We start from the raw sequence: 20,459 nt of genomic DNA on the forward strand, positions 1-20,459 counted from the left end.
AGGAACACTTTAGACACATGCAGCCACTTTCACATTTATGTTGTATTGAGACGCCATGTCTGGATCTAACGAAGACGTCTAAAAGGTCTTTGTTACCTCCCAAATTCATCATACGGAGGAACGATAAGCGTATTGCTATTCCTTTTGGGATTAGAATTGAGTTGACGAAGGCAGACTATTCGCCATATCCGACTTTGTTATATCTGGAGTTGGTAATGACTATGTACACACGTGTTAAGTTAGTAAATTGTACACAAATACACGCGTTATACACTGGCGTCTACTACAGGTAAAGAGATGTTTTGTTTTTGTTGCATGTCAATAACTGAGTCTGGATAAGGTAAATCAGGGATGGCTGTTTTGACCATCGTGCCACGCTGAAATTAGCCACAATACCGAGTCTTGTGATATCACCTGAGCCATATCACCCGATCCATTAAGTCCCTTCTTACGACCAGTATCCATACTCATGTACGTTATTTGGGATCTGTTCTCATACAGAATCCACACGGGGACGTTTTCACATTTTGCTGTAAATCCATCGAATAGAATTTCATACATTGATTTACAAAATACATAAACACGATCTCATACTTTTGTTTAATGTCTGTTTTCAGGTATCGACATTTCACTTTTGACAAAAAAAATGTAATTATTATTGAATCTTTCAATGATTATTTCACCCAAACAAATCGCTTTAGTAGCTATAGCTTATACATGCTACATGTTTATCGAGAACCGATTACGTTTTGTATTATAAAATGCGCTACCTTACTTGAGCTAAACAACAATATGTTTCATATGTACATCAAATAATTGTCTATAGGATGTTTCGAAAATGGTTTCGATTATAAGCGTATTTAGAGGTTTGCAAATAGGTATTTTGTTTGTTGAGCAATATAGGTAATACTATTCATTTCTTGGAAATACAATATTGTTCAAACTACACTTATAAACAAACAGTCTCTTGCTTCAGACTGATCTTGAGACCGAAGTACGATGTAAAGTTATGAAAACGACATGTTTCTACTCGGCGTTACGGTCTGATATCTTAGATCTGTTTATCTCGAACTTTGAATAACTCGATAATGTTCAGGACGACCGGAGACGGCTCTGGACGCCCTGAAAGGACCTATTAGTTTCATGCCAAAAAATATTGGATAGATATAGTTAAAGTTAATTTTGTTTTGACACACACACATGCATTGTACTTGAACCTCTGGTGTGTCAGACTGTTGTGGGGGAAAATATTGGTTTTAATCTCATGGGCACGAAAGTAGTGCTGATAGACAAGCGTCATAATAGGAGTAAATCTAGAGTTTGAACAGATGATAAATGACAGCGGATCCTGCAACCATTAAGGGGGGCAACTATGTGAACTGCATTGCCTTAGACTAGTGAGTGAGTTGGTTTTAACGCCACAGTCTTACAGTATTAATTGTTATATAGCGGCGTGTCAGCTTAATATGGGAGGAAAGCCCGAAGTGATGCATGCCTCAGACGTTTACCACTTTGGAGGAACCCACGAGCACGGGTATGGTGCTGACAAACCTAGATACGTAATCGGGGTGAACCGGAACCCACAATCATAGGTTTCTGGCGTGCCCCAGGGAAGCAACTCTGCACAGCGAATCGCGGCGCCTTAGACGACTGGGCCACCCGTGCCCCCGCCTTAGACTACAAGGTCACCGATCTTTCCTGACCGACACGCACGTTCAACATACTTAAACAAGGAATGTCTGCAAAGTCTGTCCAATAATACAACATAGAAAGTTTTAAACAATCTTATTAGGTACTGTCTAACACACGAGTAGATGTACATGGCGACGTTGATGGCGATGATGGTGACGATGGTGAAAACGGTACAAAATGGCGGCGATTATGATTACAAAGACAACATTCTCATTTTTATTTATGATCTGGGATAACCGAAACCTCGGGGCAAAAGAAAGTAGACACTTGAAAATTGTATTTGACCAAATTATTACAGACGTTATCAAAATGTTACTAGGCTGAAAACGTCCAAAAGGCATCTGTGATATTTGTATCAAACACTTCCCCATTGAACAACCATTTCTTGTTTGTTTCATTTTTAAAATTAACCACCACCAAACATTTATTTTACTCGGCAGTTTACATTCACAAGGGGCGGTCGGGTAGCTTAGTGGTTAAAGCGTTCGCTCGACACGCCGAAGATCCGGGTTCGATTCCCGACATGGGTACAATGTGTGAAGCCCATTTCTGGTGTCCCCCGCCGTGATAATGCTGGAATATTGCTAAAAGCAGCGTAAAACCATACTCACTCACTCACTCACTCACTCACTCACATTCACTAATGCGTACTGGACCAACATAAAGACTAAACGGTTACTTATGACAAATAGTAGGGCTCCTTGTTTTTTCTGTCCATACTTCCATGTTATTGAACTTGTTGTGAATACTGCTGAATGGGGCGATAAACAAAACAAACTATCCGATTACTGTTACCAACAGAACTGAAATTTAGTGTAATACCCTGTGTTTATACAGATAACATATCTGCCATTTTTATTCACCTGGCATGTTACAAACACCTAATTCCATTGTTGAGGGTCATATGTACTGCTTGACCACAAACTCGTCAGTTAAACAGGTCACCAGTGAAGATATTGCGAAATATGGAAAAAGAGTTGAAGGTGAAATCTCCTCGCTCCACAACATACATCAACATACTGACTTCTCCAAGTTACTCTGGACGTTTGGGGAATCCGCTGACTCATCCACTCACAACGACCAACTACGAGACACACAAATCCTTAGTAATACTCATGCATGGTATGCTATTTTTAAATAAAGGTCATCAGACTTAAATTTGTAAACATTCATTCACCTGTCAGGTGTTATGAAGGTATTATAATGTCGAATGGTGTTTGGTAGTGATGACTCGAGTATGCTCAACATATAAATTGAAAATACTTGTATGTGGAATGACGACTCGTATCATCGTTACTGTGTTTGGCGACATAGGGGTACAAAACAAAGGTATGAGAATCATCTGGTCATCATTCATACTCTTATCTCTACAGTCATCATCACGTGGATTTTTATCAGTTACAATTTCACAACTGGGGAAGGGCTTGTGTTAAGATAAAAAGGGGTAATACGAGTTCCCGCTCACTTCTGAATCGGTATTGCTCACAGAAACATGGAATCTTTAAAGATGTAAGTAACTTTTACTGGTATTTGCCAATATGTAAATGTGATGTCCTTTTCATTTGTATGCACAATAATACTGCTATTGTGTTAACATTATATTTTTCAGTCCCATAACATTGCAATCAAATGAAAGTATACGCCCGTACCTTAAGGTGGCTAAAAAAGAAACAAACACGAAATTGTTATTCAGTGGTGATTAATTTGATAGGGTATCAAGGTTGTGTCTTGCAGTTTTGAGTTTACAGTGTTTCGGCGACTGTTTTGAGGCTCCAAACGCTACGATAACATTTGTTACCCTATAGGACAAATCCAATTTTTAAGTGTAACTTTCTTTTGTCCAGCTGTTTATGTCACGTCACAGGTATGTATTAATATGTGTTTTAAGCGTTATAAGTTGATTTGTACGGGACCATGACACGATATGGCAGAAATTCTGCCGATATGATTCTACATTGTAACTCACTCACTTGTTTCGGGCCTTTTATAAATACCACACAAAATTCTGATATTTGAGATCAACAGGGTACTTTTGTTCATTAATGAAAAGAAATGTCGTGTATACTCAATAGAATACTTAACGTTGTTTAAGACATTAGATTGATGGTCAGGAAATGAATACATGCACAGGACGTTATCTGTGTATAGAGCACGCACAATGTCAATGAAAACATTATATATAATGTCTCTAGAAAGATCCTGATTTCAAACTTGGGTTGATCCTCAGCGGCTGTATATTATTCAATGGATCAGAAATTCATTCTCAGCTCCCTGGGGAGTATACAGCCCAGGTTGCCTTGGAGGCACTTGAAGGTTAACAGCCACATTACCCTCTCATCCTATCGGGTACCCATTCACTGCTGGGTGGACACTGACATATTTCATTACGTGCTGGCCACTACAATAGCAGAACATGCATTTACAATACTTTGAAAATGGTGTTTTACTTGTTTCACACATTAGATATATTTCACTTGATATAGGCACTGAATGATCTATAATTGCACAATTGAAATGTATATTTGTTACACTGACCATCATGTAGAAGACAAAACATAATGTTTTTACTACACAGTCATGTTCCTAGTTACTTTTAAAGAGGGGGGGGGGGGGGGGGGGGGGGGGACTTAAACAGGTTTGATTTTACGACCTCCGAGGAAGATGATTGTGAAACTTTATGCCTCAGCAGCTGTGTGATATTTGCCAAGGTGGAGTAAATAAATTATTCAGTATCTTATTCTTTGCAAAGTTGACTTGATGACACATGCGAATTAATCTTGCAATATCACTTGCGCCTACTCTTGACGTTTTCTTTGTTATCTGTTTCAGATTACTTGTTTGTTTCTTCGTTGGTGTTTCGCACGGATACCGACATTTCCAAGACACAATACCCAACGGGGACGCGGTACCACACCCATGCAAGATCAACTTCTTATGGCGGGGGGTGGGGCACAAGAATCCCCAGGGTGGGGGAGACAGGAATCCATTTGGTCTCGATTTCCAGCAGGTGAAACAGGTAGGATGATTTTCCTTGTATGTACTTGCAAACCACGCTTGAAGTCATGTGAACCATCGAAAACATATCGAGTTATCCGCACAAGCGAATAGTTGACAATGCTGATAATGATTCTGTTCGGTCTATGATATTGACATTGAGTGACATTTAATGCCGTTTAACATGATGTTTTGGAAGATCACGGTAGGTCATAGACGTGAGAGATGTATCGAGGAAATACAGAAATACTACATGGCCACATTGTACATGTATATATAATTAGTGAATATTCCACCCACAAAACTTTACTACAACTGAGAAATATCGATCATCGATTAAGACTGTAAATTTAAGAGCTGTAACACAATTTAGCTGATGGTGTTCGAATGATTCTAAAATACAGAAACATAGGACGTCTTGAGATCATGACTTTGCTTACAGTCTTTGCGTTCTGTAAAGAAGATTCTGATGAATACCATACACTATTTATATGTGCAGCTTATACTAACTTAAGGTCAAGATATTTGCCTTGATATTATTATCAATATCCTACCATGCAGAAGTTTGCACCGGTAGTCACAACAAGTGACAACAACAGCTAGTTCTTTATATTAAAAAAAAACAAAAACTTACAAATTCAAAATTTTCTCAAGTATTTTCCAAGCATCTGTACTATTGGCCTCATGGCCAGACTATACGAAGGAAAGATCTGTTCTGTACGGTTCCGAAATAAGCTAACAATATGCAAAGCACGGATGTATGCCATTGGCTCTCGAAAGGTAAGGTTGAAGAGTTCATGAACAAATGATTTTCATAGCACAGTGTTGTTGAAAGTACGAATGGTACTCTGCGCAGAGTTAAGCCGCATGGAGCTGACCATGGTTCGAATGGCATATCATCTCAACGCATGGTCCGTCTGCAGCATACCTTGGTCGTAGGTTTCACTAAAGTGATAAACAAAAAGGACCGGTGACACTTTTGACTTGAATCCTAGTACATTAAACTGACGTGCCGTAATGTATCTGAAGTACAGTGGAATGTGGTGTTAAACCCATTTCCTCCTTCACAAAGGTTGTGTTTGATCATATCCATTAGGATCCAACCATTACTCTCAGGTGAATCTGAACAAACGGGTGAAAGATTGTGCTATTTGCGTTGCTTCTCTGGCTATTGATACAAACCGATACCAACCAGGGTATCTTTTAATTCGGTAACTGTTTTCTCGACCGGATTGGAGCGTGTTATTAACGGAGGACATTGCCTTATCTGTGCACTGTAATACTCAATGACCTACTTTACTACTCACTCGTCGTTGTAAGCATTTATCATTAAACCCCACATGGAGATCATTGCCTGAACTGGTATTTCACAATGTTGTGTTGGTTTCTACTGAGCATGTGATTGTGACGTCCCTACATTGGTTTCAGTAGAGAACACCACTTTTCCATTTTTAATATTAACCTGCTTTGTGTACAAACGAATTCGTTTAGATCTTACACATGTGACATGATTCAAAAGTGAAAAATCAATCGGATTTCCAAGGTTTTATATAATTGATATTAGAGTTATGTTTTAAATAAGAAGTACAAAACGAGATGTTGTAAAACAAAATGGAAATCTCAACATTGTTGTCAGTTAAACATAGAATCATAAAGAAATGTCAGGGCGAATATGCCGTAGGTATACATAGGGTTGATAGTGGTGAACCTAAGACCCATCCATGGCTGCAAAGCTTGGTCTGTTTCAAAAGGACGTATGTTTTTTACTAGAAATGATGAACGGGTGGCCCAGTCGTCCAAGGCGCCGCGATTCGCTGTGCAGAGTTGCGTCCCTTAGGCACGCCAGAAACCAATGATTGTTGGTTTGAATCCCGGTTCGCCCCGATTATGTTTCAAGGTTTGTCAGCAGCATACCCGTGCTCGTGGGTTTCAGCGAAGTGGTAAACGTCTGAGACCTGCATCACTTCGGGCTTTCCTCCCACATTAACCTGACACGCCGTGATATAACTTGAATAACGTTAAAAGCGGCGTTAAACCCAACTCACTCACTCACTTGTAAATAATGTAATGTTATGTCCTTAAGGTGACGCTTAATGGCATTCTTGTAAAAGGTGGCTTGTCCATATTTCGTTCCAGTGGACTACGGAACTGTGCCAGAAGGATTCTGATGGGGACGGGATGACCAATGGTCAGGAGCTAGGAGATCCAGACTGTGTGTGGCATCCGGGCAGTTTCCCCTCCAGGACCAAGAACATCACACATCCAGGTATATTCATCTGTTCCGTCACAGAGTTACATGTAGCTGTGAACGTTCTTACGAATGTTATAGTGTAGAAGTCTTTTAACACAAAAATAATGCTTTGAAATGATGCATCATAGTCGTTGTGTCCTGTGACAGGAAAATGAAAATTCATATTAGTGGTGGCATGTCGGTTAGTTACATTCAAGGATACAATGCGTGAAGCCCATTTCTGGTTTCCCCCGCCGTGATATTGCTGGAATATTGCGTAAAACCACACTCACTCACTCACTACATTCAAGGACACAAGGTAAGACTAAACAGGCTGAAATAACATGGCGGTTATACAATTCCAATAAATTCTGAAAAATAAATCACTTCAATCCACTTTGAATAAAACCATTTTAAGACATCTCTTTAAGGACGTTCATAAAATATCCAAGCTTTAAAAATATTTACCCGCATTTACTGTTGACTCCCTGAATATACTAATACCTCGGCAATGTCGGACAAATCTCATTTATGGGCAGGGGGTTGAGTTTGGTATTTCCCGAACATTCTCACAATTTTCACGTCGCTTATCTTTTACTTTTCTCCCTAAACCGTTTCTCGTATCTCTCCCATCTTTTGATGCGATCGTTCGGCTACTGCGTTTATCTGCGTTGCCCAGCTACATCAAGTGGGGACAACTTACGACGTCATCAAGTTGCGAGTGCATGTTCGAATCTCCAAAAATGACGTCATGATCGAACAATGCTTTATCGTGAAATAAACAATATTTCGTTCTTCATCGTTCTTTGCGATTTATCGCGTAGTTATCCTATATAAAGAACTGGGTATATCAATGCTCTGCTGACAAGATCCATGCAAGGAGTGAAAAAGACGTTTACGGAACATCAATGAAAATATGTCACTTTCCGACGCAAACAGACTGCATTGTCTTATCGTGTAGAACTCATATGGTTCAGGTCAGTTGTCATGGTCGAGAGTTTTGGTTTATTGGAATCTGCGTCAACTTAGCCATAGAACGACTACGTCGTGGTGCTTCTCTCATTCACTTTAGCTGTTAGCAATTTGTGACCTGTCGTACAATGTGAAGGAATTTGTTAGATAACGTACGCCGTACCATTCGCTATTTGATTCGTCCATGGTTCCTGGACCCGTGAAGATTCCGGGGTAGAATAGGTCTTCAGCAACCCATGCTTGCTGTAGGAGGTGACCATGCCTGTCGTAAAAGGCGACTAACGGGATCGGGTGGTCAGGCTCGCTGACGTGGTTGATGCATGTCATCGATCCCCATTGCGTGGATTGATGCTCATGATATTAATCACTGGATTTTCTGGTCCAGACACGATTATTTACAGACCGCCGTCATAAAGCTGGAATATTGCTGAGTGCGGCGTTAAACAACAAACCGACCAACCAACCATGGTACCTGACTGTGTGGCGTGATATGGGCGATACCTGAACTACTTGTATGTCGTTAAAGGACTAGCAAACTAATCCACGCAGTGAACACGAAGTAATACCAGTAGACATCCTCAGCCTAACTACTTCAATTGCACTAACCTCAGCAGCTAAACCAAAGGGCACGGCAAGTGCTGGACATATACATCACGACCAAGCACGACATGAAGACAGCACCGTACCAAAACATCGTCAATATTAACGATGAATTGTGTGTAAAGACTAATGCCACTTTAATTGAGCACACTAATCCCGGATAATAATCCCCCCGATTGTGTCACTAGTTTCGTTTCGAAACGGTTCCTCGTGACGTTAAATTCTCGTGTCAACCACTGCTGATCGAATCTAAGTTCGCCAGACTCTTGGTCTGTCAGCACAGTACATGTGTTCATGATTTTCACATTTGGGCTTTCCTTTCACATTAAGCTGACACGCCATGATGGAGCTGAAATACTATTCAAGGCGATGTTTTCATCTCTCGTCACGTTTTCTGATATACTGAATATCATAATTAGATGCATATGACTTTGAACCTTCATGGCCTCACCCAAGCGTCTCTCACTTCAGGTATCTGTGACCCCTGGGGAAGTCCTAAATGCACGGCCAAGAACGACTGGGTGTCTTGTACAGCTGGCGATTTTGTATGCAACGCCACAAAAGCTCCTGGTAAGTTGAACCTAAATCAGTTTTACACTTAACCTCATCTACCTTGACTCACCAAAGAGGTAGGAGAAGTGCCCAGTTTGACACACTGCAAAGTTTATAGTTGAAATTATCATTTGTGTAAACAACTGACAACTAGCCATTATCACTGTTGCAACTTGGCCTCGTGGACATGTCAAATTTTAATGTTTCGGAAAGGTTTGCTGAAATTATTAGAAATGGGCAAAAGAATGACAACTATGATCATATTCCTCTTTCCTCCTCTTGTCAGTTATCGACTTCTGGCAAACAGGAGTGAACAAAAGGTGATACTGACTCCAAGAGGAAATCGAATTATGAGGAAGAGACCATGCTGAATCGCCACACCGATGCAATGCTTATGATATATATGTACATTCCCTACTAACGTTACAGTACTTCCGTTTTCCAGAGGTGAAGAGCTTCACTCTGAGATATCCACCAACACGGGTGCCTCCGACTGAGACCAACTACTACTGCATGCCCTTCGACGTCAGCAAGTACATCGACATGTCACAGGACTACCACCTGATTGCAACTAAACCAGAAATCAACAACACCAACGTCATGCACCACATCGTCCTCTTCGGATGCGATAATGATGGTAAATTTATGTTTACGTTATCAAAACAGAATTATTGGTCTATCCTTATCGCAACATATACACACATGAAAAAGCAAACCAATATGTCTGTCGATTAAATCGAAATCGCAATCACAGGGTTTGCCATGTTGAGGACCGACAAATATATCTTCCTTGAGTGGCATTAAAAGTTTGTATGATAATCCAGGTGGATGGTTCTATGGATATACGATCAATGAGACGCTTCGGTGTAGATACTAACACAGTTATCAAGCATGTCATGATAATGAAGTTAGTATCTTCACCAAAAACGTTGCATTCATGGTTACAAATAGAACAATCTCCCTTGTGCGACAAATGATATCACAATAAATTTGTGATTTCTTTAAACCAATGATAACTTGTATTCATTATCTTGTTTACAAAGGGATAGCCGCTGATATGTTTCATTGTTGACAGCTGACATAACAGACCATGCCACGCCCTGTTACATGTCCCAGAAGGGGTGCTCTCAAGTTCTTGGGCTCTGGACCCTGGGGCTGGATGGAACATGTGAATATGAAGAGGCAGGATATCGCATAGGTCGCACTGGCCCAAAGAAAATGGTTTTGCAGGTAAATAGTTCTTCTGGTCAAGGCACTAGTTGTATGAGGAACGCAGTGCAGAGGTAAGCTTAATACTGCTTCGTAAGGTTCACGGCGAGGGTCGTAGACTTTTACAAAATAACAGTTTGGATGCTCTAGAGCTATCCCCATTTCAACTTTATTTATTATGTTCCAGTTTCATTGGACTAACCCTGAGTTGAGAAGTGACTACATGGACAATTCTGGTTTGACCTTATATTACACGCCTAAACTGAGAAAGTACGATGCCGGATTCTTAGCTACCGGCCAACAGTATCTGGAGATTCCACCAGGTGCTAAGCGGTCCACGTTTGAGTCAACATGCACAGAAGAGTGCACCAACAAAATAGTGAAGGGAAATATCTACATAACATCTGGTCTCAGCCATATGCATTATCTAGGTAAGATGTGTCTTTTGATACTAGGTAAGATGTGTCTTTTAATACCGATGAGACCCGTGAAGATCCGGGGTAGAATAGGTCTTCAGTAACAAATGCTTGTCGTATGAGGCAACTAACGGGACCGGGTGGTCAGGCTCGCTGACTTGGTTTGATGCATGTCATCGATCCCAATTGCGTGGATCGATGCTCATGATATTAATCAATGGATTGTCTGGTCCATACTCGATTATTAACAGACCGCCGTCATATAGCTGGAATATGGCTGAGTGCGGCGTTAAGCAACAAACCAACCAACCATCCAACTAATACCGATGCATCAGTGTCTCTAGAATATGTCAACCATGACAATTCAGAGTCAGTCGTATATCTCATTATTCATACCCGTACCCGAGGAAAGGATTCAGTTGGGATGCAGATGGTCAGTATAAACTGTGGGGCAAAAGAAAGTATACCGATGTTGTTTTTTATGTAATTGAAAATTGAAAGAATTGTTTTGCAATTTGATTACTCATTCCTGCAACAGCTTGTAAAAGGTGATATGTGGCTGGGTAATTTTGTGTAAAAATGAATTGGTTCTATGACGACAAGAACAAAATAAGAACAAAATTTTCAACCACATGACCATGTTTGACATGTTATAAATTGATGCCGAAAAAAAGCAAATTTCTTTATTGATTTTCAAAGGTAAGATGTCTACGGTACCCATCAGCAGTTGTGTTTTATGGCATTTTTTAAATAGAAATTAAAAATGAAATTATATTTTAACAAATAGAAACCTTTTAGATTTTTAAAAAAATATTGACTAGGCACCTGTATAGTTTATATTACATGATATCGCTAACTTCAGATACTATCATTTGAAAATCCAACTTGTGATAAAATCAACTGAGAGGTATAGTTTATTTTGATCACCAGTTTATATGACTTTATAGTTGTGTATAAGGTGCAGAATTGAGAAAATACTCACAACATGTAAAGGTTGAACTGGGACTGAATTAATTTAGAGAAAAAATATGTTGAACCATATTAACGTGTCATGTGCCCATCTACAGTTTGTCTACCATTTGTACGTTTATCAGGGCAATATCTCCAGACAGAATCTCTCTCATTTTTGAAGACTATTTCTTGCAGGATTTGACGAGCAGGTTGAATTGTTCCGCAATGGTCAGAGGGTGGCCAAAATTATCGACGACCCCACTTACTCCTATGACAACCCCCAGCTGAAAGTGTTAGTATTAAGGTTTCAACTCTCGCGTTCATCTTATCTCGGAGCTATATGATGCCAGTCCGTCTCAGACATCGTACTTCTCCGAGCAGAGCTACCTCATATGGGCTAAAATGAAACGACAGTAAAAATAGCCATCCAATCCAATTTCACGATATTGGTCAGAGTAACCATATCATTAGTACTCGACTTGTGTCACCTCTGTGCAACAAATTGTGCGCAGAAGACGACAGGATCTCTAATGCCTCCACTTCAACAACGACCCGTGAAGATTGGTAACATATTTAACATGCTCTGATTTATTCAAAATTCCTGGTTCAATGATAGTGCCTATACTCAAATATGGTTCTGAAATATGGGGAACGTGTCATTGTAAATCCATAGAGGCTATACAACTTTAATTCTGTAAACATTATCTTAAAGTGAAGAGACCAACATTTAATGGTATGGTTCTTGATGAGTGTGGCAGACTCCCTTTATGTGTCACGGGTAGTTAAATACTGGTGTACACTGATACACTTGCCCCAAAACAGGCTTCGACCCGTGAAGACCCGGGGTAGAATAGGTCTTCAGCGACCCATGCTTGCCGTAAAGGGTGACTGTGCTTGTCGTAAAAGGCGACTAACGGGATCGGGTAGTCAGGCTCGCTGACTTGGTTGATGCATGTCAATTGCGTGGATCGATGCTCATGATATTCATCACTGGATTTTCTGGTCCAGACTCGATTATTTACAGACCGCCGTCATATAGCTGGAATATTGCTGAGTGCGGCGTTAAACAAAAAACCAACCACTTCAACAACGAAGCTGTGGTGGCGTATGTGTCCTTGTATGACGGCAGAATGGAGATCTAATAATATGCTGGATTATCGAGGAAAATACAATGTGACCTTTCAGGTACTCATCCCCGATTGAGGTGAGACAGGGTGACAGTTTGAAGACGACGTGCGTCTACAGGTCTGTGTCCAAGACCCGTACAACCATGTATGGAGAAGGTTCATATGATGAGATGTGCTATGGGCTTTTCTCCTACTTCCCAAAGGAAAACATGACCGGATCTTGCACGACGTGGAAGAACTTCGATGACTGTAAGTTCGCCAACGAGGATCATATAATTGACGGATGTGACATCGCAATGTTCGAAAACCTAACCAGTCCTGAAATGCGTGCGATCGTGAATGAGGTAAGCAACAAATATCAAAGGCTATATATTTATTTTTTATTTAATAGTTTAGTGATAAAGAATATATGATGATATTCTATGATCCATGACATTCAACATCTGGTTATAACGACCACACGCCGAAGACCCGGGTTCGATTTCCGACATGGGTACAATGTGTGTAGCCCATTTGTGGTGTCCCCCGCCGTGTTATTGCTGGAATATTGCTAAAAGGGACGTAAAACCAAACTCCCTCACTCACTATAACGACCAGTGAGTAAGTGAACAGGGTCTTTCAGTATACCAGCCGAAGTGTTATAATGGAAAAAATGCATTCCAAATTGTATAGCCAATTCATACAAAATGTCGGCCGTCTTGTCGACAGCACCGATGCTGTGTTCGATTATTGACATTTTGTACATGTAATGTAAGTGGTGGGGCTCCGAAAATGATGTTTTAACATCGATGTGTCCTTTCTGCAAATATTACCAAGAAGATGAATACCAAGTTTTATTGATATGTCCAGTATATAAAGATATAAGAATCAAATACCTGCATAACTATTAGTATACGTATCCATCACAAAGAAAATTTGTACAGTTAATGAACAGCAAAAATAGCCATATTCTTCTCAGACTTGCAGTTTGTGTTTATAAGATATTTGAAGAAAGGATAATACATTGAATATAAATAAAACGGTGTACACCTATTTCGCTACAATCTAGTCAGTATACAAGTGGTGCTCCACGAGGAGTTTTCTTACAACAAAATGTCATTGTACTATTGGCCTCATGGCTACAAATACGAAATAAATCTGTCTGTCTAAATCTCATATTACTGGTAATAAAACATAATGTTTTATAATATGTTAGTGGGGCTCAACCTATGTTCCATATTTGCGATATTTACATGTTGATCTTTGCACTTCAAACATAGGGAACGCTGAAACTTTCTATCTTATCTCTCTTTTTTTCTCTCACAGTTTTTTTTGTGTGTTCAAAATGTACTGAAATGTAGTTTGCGTGTGTGTGGTTAGTGGCGTTGTTTCATCTGTTGAAATTTTTTTTAAATTTTGGCATTGCTTTAACCATTGCACTTTGACCCTTCTATATTCTCACAAAATCACTGAAAGACCAAAGAAGCTGACACTTAACATGCATGCCTCTTTTAGTGTGTTCAAGATGTGTGAATCCCATTCTCAATATGGTCATATGGCCTTGTGTTTGTCTTTGTTGACATTTTGAAATGTTGACTGCATGTCAAGGTGAGCTGAAGACCCGTCACTAATTCCATGTATTTAGTCAGTCTGCCTTAATGACACTATGTTTGATTAGTAAAGCAACACACATATCTCATCCACTGACGTGACACACGATGTCGGGTCATCCGATGAGATTACGGAGTTAAACATGTTTTCTGGCAAGAAAATTAAAAAGCCTTCATATATTAAACAATAATGTTTTGTAGGTTTGTTTACACAAAAACGTGATTGGTTCTAGGTGATGGATAGCTGCAACCACTATGGATCCTGCAGACCGGAATGTCCAGCTGTTCTTGCCCGACTCAACAAACATCCTTGTTTTCAAGGTGAATTGGGGGAATTGCTGCTTTTCAATTTCGCTGACGGACACGATCCACAGAGGATTAAATTTGCGCATGCGCTGAAGTCATGTGACAAGGCAGCTGACCCAGTTGAAACGAAGTATCCGATGTCGTCAGCTGCCCGTGCAGCATCTTCCGTTGTCTCTGGCATGGTTGTAGCAGCTGTACTTGCTTTAGGTCTGTAAGTCCGCCATGGCGAAATGAGTGGTATCTGATGATGATATTCAATATAAATTCTTTTGACAATGTATTCTATAGTTAATGCTACATTTTACAGACATATATCTGTTACATGCTTCAGACACTTGTGATAACTTGTTTACAATGCACATGAAATAAAGGCTGAATTTATCGTCTTAGTACAATTCGTAAACACGTATAGTGAAACCAGGTCAATACGGACGGTACCGATCCAATTGAAATATTCCAGTTTGACAAGTTTCCGGTTTAAGGAATTATGGATATGGAGTCATCTCCCTTTGTCCGCAAGGTGGATTTCGGACCAAAGGAGTCCAAATTTACTTTCAGAAAAGAATGCCTTTTATCGATCAGTATTATACAGCTAAATCGATAAATGTTAAATATTTTAGCATCTGTGTCAAGTCTTCAAACGTACATATGCGGGCATGCATGTCATCGTATCTCAGTTGCGTGGATTAATGTTCATGATGTCAATCACAGGATTTTCCGGTCCAGACTCGTTTATTTGAGACCTCCGACATACAGCTGAGTGTATCTGATGATAATATTCCAGACAAATTCTTTTCTAAAAACATTTGACGGAGTTTTCTATAGTTAATGCTACATTTTACATACATATTTCTGTTTTATGCTTCAAATAACAGTGATGACTTGTTTACACTGTACATGTAATAAAGGGTGAATTTATTGAACATAATAGTCGGAAACATATTCAGAGGACCATACGGAGGGTACCGTTCCTGTCCAGTTTAACAAGTATCCGAAATAATATGTTATGGAAATGAAGTTATGTCCCTTTGTATGAATGAAGATGTACCTGAAAGTAACTGTCCACAATGTGGTCTTCCGGACAAACGGGGTACCACTTTACATTCAGAGATGGACGGCTTTGATCGATCAGTATTATATAACTAAATCGATCAATCTTCACTATCTTCACACGTATGGGAACTCCCCAAACGAACATAATAGAGAATACGTGTCATCGTGATTGCGTAGATAGATGCTCACTGTGTCAATCACTGGATTGTCTGGTTCACACACGATTATTTACAGACTGCCGTTACATGGAATTGTGCATATTGCGGCGTTAAACCACAAACAAACACAAGCAAGCGTACACTCTTTTAACCGATGACGAATGAGCGAGTTGGGATGAAAGCGGCTCTGAATACAGTGATATCACGTCCTGTGTGTGGACACCCTGAAGTGGTGAAGTGATTGCCACTTTCATGAAACCCACAAGCACATATTTAGGACACACCGGAATTCGAACCAATGATCGTAGCTTCCTTCACACATGGGGGCACGGGTTGCCCAGTCTTCTAAGGCGACAGAAACCAATGATTGAGGGTTAGAATCCCTAGAATATGTTTCTGGGTTTGTCAGCACCATACCAGTGCTCGTGGGTTTCACCAAAGTGGTAAACGTCTAAGACCTACATTACTTCGGGATTTCCTCCCACATCAAGCTGACATGCCGTTGTATAACTGGAATACTGTTAAACGCGACTTTAAACTTAACTAACTCACTCTGGCACACCTAAGATGCGCAACTCCGTGCCCCAAGTGTCCAATTACAAAGGTACTAATGATTTATATATTATTAGCATGTTAATAGTGTACGCCTGTCCGAAATACAATACACCACTACAGAGTTTTTAATTTTCAAAGACAGTACAATGCACATATGTAGACATCATTTGCAATGGAGGACATTTCAATTCTAAAAGAGCGTGAGTTTTTGTTTCAACGCCGCTTTGAACAGTGTTCCAGTTATGTCACTGCGTGTCAGCTTGATGTGGGAGGAAAGCCCGAAGTGATGCAGGGTTTTTTCCGATTATCACTTTGGTGAAACCAACGAGTACGGGTATGGTGCTGCACGAGCACTGGTATGGTGCTGACAAACCAAGAAACATAATCGGGACATGTCGAGAATCGAACCCACGATCATAAGCTTCTTGTTCCAAGAAGATTCGAGTGTAAATACGTTCAGACACCATCATCTCATGCTTCCAACATGTGTCTGCCCACCAAAAAATAGCGTTGGTACAGGGTTGTCACAACGATTCATTTTCGTTGTGGCAACGTTAAAAAGTAACGTTGGCACAACGTTAACGTGTATGGGTTTTTAACGATGCTGTAACGTTACGGTGTTATGGTCTAAAAACCCTTTCCTGCAACAATCCTACAACATTGCATTATTTACACTTTTAATCATTATTGACGTTTCCTCATCACTTCTTGACAGTGCTGACATTTATATGCAGTTCGTGATAATCCCATTTACCATCAAATACTGTTGATTTAGTCATGTGGTTCTCCTACCCAGTTAGAATTCAGACGTTGTGGCAACGTTGGGTAAATCCCGTTGAATCAATGACGACAAAGAAACGTTGGCCCAACGTTGGATTGGCGTCAGGTATATTCCCCAATACCTGGTGGCCTGAAATGTTTGTATCAAACGTATCCTGTTCAGATATCACTAAGCAACCAGTACATGCTACAAGCTGATTTCATTTTGAACTCTATCCATGAAACAGCAGGTCAATGAAATGCTTCCTCTCTTCCTCTCTGCGCTGGGTACTTCTGAATAGTATGATGAGGGCCTTAAAAACATAAAAAATAGGTTTGATATTATTTATTTTTCAAACAATTTTCTAGTCTATGTGCACATGTTTCACATTTTTTTCAATTCAATGTATACATATTTCATTTTCCCAAAAATTTGTAAATTAAATACCATCAGACAATAGGACCTGCACAAAGCCCTACATAAAGATGTGAAACATTTGATATTTTCTTGGCCTAACACCATACATTCAACATTGAGGGCAAGCCTGACACCAGCAAAATAGTTTGTGTATCTGATGTCATATGATCCATTAAAATCAAATTAAAGTTGAATATCACAACAACATTTAGACAATAGATACTTCTGATTGAGGTGAGCTTTATTTATTTGTTAAATGACAACGCCGAACATATGGATCTTGGGATAAGTTGCTGAGGAGTCTTCTTAGTCCTCAAATGAGACCGCTTGTCCGAGATTAGAACACATTTCCCCATTGTTTTAACATTACAAGGGACATTTTATCTTCACCGGGGCTAGTAAAGCTTTTTGAGTTTAATTTTAATCCTGATGATGACATTCCTAGGACTTTTTTTAATATGAACAAAAACGGGTTGCCTCCTTTTTAAAAAAAATCAAATTTGCATCCGAAAATATATTATATCTTAACCACCCTCACGAATATTAAATGGTCAGACCATAGAGAATGGGACTTGCAATAATACCATAATACCCTTGGGTCATTGGAGGATAAGCTCTAACATTGAATTTAATGAAACCGAGATACATCTCTCAATGATTTAATTTTTGAAGTCGTTCATATTTATTATTGCATTACAGATACTTATCTTCTTAGTTGTTAGAGCCACCACTCCTGTCAGTGCTGTACTTAGCAAATATGCTGACAATACCTGCAAAAAACAAAACACAAAAAAAACACACACAAAGCATCACACTCTCAAATAAGTCAATAGAGATGAATCCTATTTAGTTACAGTATGACACTGGTGTCAAATAATTTTATCTGTCGGTGGAAACCAACATAATTAATCTACAGCTACAGCTTTATACTGCACATCTGAAACAAGCGATTCACGTATTAATGCGAATCTCTGACATCATGAGTCTCTGAAACCTGATGTGATGAATACTTTTATGAAAACTCATTTAAGCAAATATTACAAAAAATGCATAATAGTTCAGTAAAAGCATTCATGTTCATGATGTTGGCATGAATGGTGACTCTTAAGTATAAATTGACCCACCAATAAGAGAGTATTTGATACATTATAAATTTAATATTCATAAACTGCTAAGCAAAATAAAGTATACCGAGTTTGTTTTTAATGTGACTGAAAAATGAAAGAACTGTTGTTAAGTTTGATTACTGGTATGTCTGCGTAACCATCAGTCAATGTAAAAAGTAGTGAGGACCTTGGTAATTTTGTGTAAAAATAAATTGGTTCAATGAAGGCATGGGAATGAAGAGAATATGCAACCACATGGCCAGACACCATGTTTGAAATAAACATGAGTACCGAAAATGTATTAACTTTCATAGATTACAAGTCTCAGTTACCCGTCAACATTTGTATGGTATGCGAAACTGTTTTTAATTCATCGCAACCTGAGGCATATTTGCACTGTATGGGATGTTCCATTGTGGGATGTCATACATGTAGGTTACAGAAACAACAATTATTGTTCCTCAACAAACATTATTCAATATCATTCTTTCACTTATCATGAAGTTAGGAATTACCCCGACCCCAGTACATTATACAAATTAACAATTATACCTCCCCATCCTGAATTGAGAACATAGTATTACTGTCCTAACTTGTCCCAGTTGTCACTGCACTGCACTGCACTGTTCTATCAATCATGCCAAATAAATTGTTTACCGGAACAGTGCTGTTGAAGAATTGCAAGAAACCAGAAGACAGCCCAGGACTGTGAGTGAATTGCTGTTCAACATTAAAATGTTCACTTCCTATGCCTGCTGATACGCCGTTGCTACTACCCTGGACTATGACTAAATACCGTCTCTTTTGATCCGAAGAAGAGTCGGAACTATACGACATGAGACTGTGCCCTTTTAGTTTCACGATTTCGCGACATTCCACGCCAGCATAAGAATTGCGAAAGAAGTATGACTGTTGTGAAATATTGCTGGGTGCGGCTTTAATCAACAAACGATATGACAATTTTGTTTTTAATTATGTTGTCTCGTTACACCTCTGGTAAAATAAACAGATAATGGCTTTGTAACGAATAACGTTTATTCAGTCTGTAACGTGGTAATGAGATGTTCGGTAAAATAAATCCGAAAAGAAGATACTGTTTTGTATACAAAAATAACATTGCACGAAAGGCGACCAAGCCCTACTCAATCACGTATAGACGCCGAGGCAAGTTTAAACAAAGACGTGGTCGTGGTCGTGCACATGGTCAACACTCCTGGCTGGAGGCTGCCATTTTGGTTCGTATGGAAAGCAGAACGGTGAATGAAACGAAATCAAACAAAAGTTAAACAAAGCAACGAAACGAAATAAAAGAAATTTGGGCTCAAAAGGCTTTCTGACAAAGTCTATTTGAGATAAATAAAATTCATTTTGACTTGTTCACTTTTTTCTAACAGTTTTTCGTGCACAACTTCAACATACGTCGTGTTTTTATTTTGCAATATATGGCATTGTTGACATTTTCACTAAGTAACTTAACACTGCTGATGATAACAGCAGACTTGATATATAAACCTGAAGCAAACAATCGCATTGTATATTATCCCGGATACGGTAAACGTTGCTGGAATCCATGTTCGACGACACACCACAGTCATGTACTGTACAAATAATGTTGAGGCCTACTCTCTTGATCCAAGCTGAAATCAAATATCGGATTCGCTGAAATGAAATATATTGTGTTTTAAATAAGACCACAGTACGGAACACACGTTTGATATCAAACACATTATTTGATTTATTGTATGCGCAGCCTCGTATATTTTAACGGTCAC

General features: G+C 39.4%; 1 protein-coding gene across 1 annotated transcript; it reads left to right on the forward strand.

The window, feature by feature from the left end:
- Positions 1 to 3,057: 3,057 nt before the first annotated feature.
- On the forward strand, positions 3,058 to 15,020 carry LOC124142782 (tyramine beta-hydroxylase-like). Its single transcript, XM_046511440.2, has 10 exons — positions 3,058 to 3,201; positions 4,522 to 4,708; positions 6,823 to 6,952; positions 8,960 to 9,058; positions 9,486 to 9,677; positions 10,116 to 10,270; positions 10,437 to 10,680; positions 11,812 to 11,908; positions 12,802 to 13,087; positions 14,566 to 15,020. Exons 1-10 carry the CDS (start codon positions 3,185 to 3,187, stop codon positions 14,851 to 14,853), a joined length of 1,695 nt encoding a protein of 564 aa, XP_046367396.2. The 5' UTR covers positions 3,058 to 3,184; the 3' UTR covers positions 14,854 to 15,020.
- The last annotated feature ends 5,439 nt before the right edge of the window (positions 15,021 to 20,459 follow it).

Source organism: Haliotis rufescens, unplaced genomic scaffold, assembly GCF_023055435.1.
Source record: "Haliotis rufescens isolate VD_foot unplaced genomic scaffold, xgHalRufe1.0.p SCAF_59, whole genome shotgun sequence".
NCBI lineage: Eukaryota > Metazoa > Mollusca > Gastropoda > Lepetellida > Haliotidae > Haliotis > Haliotis rufescens.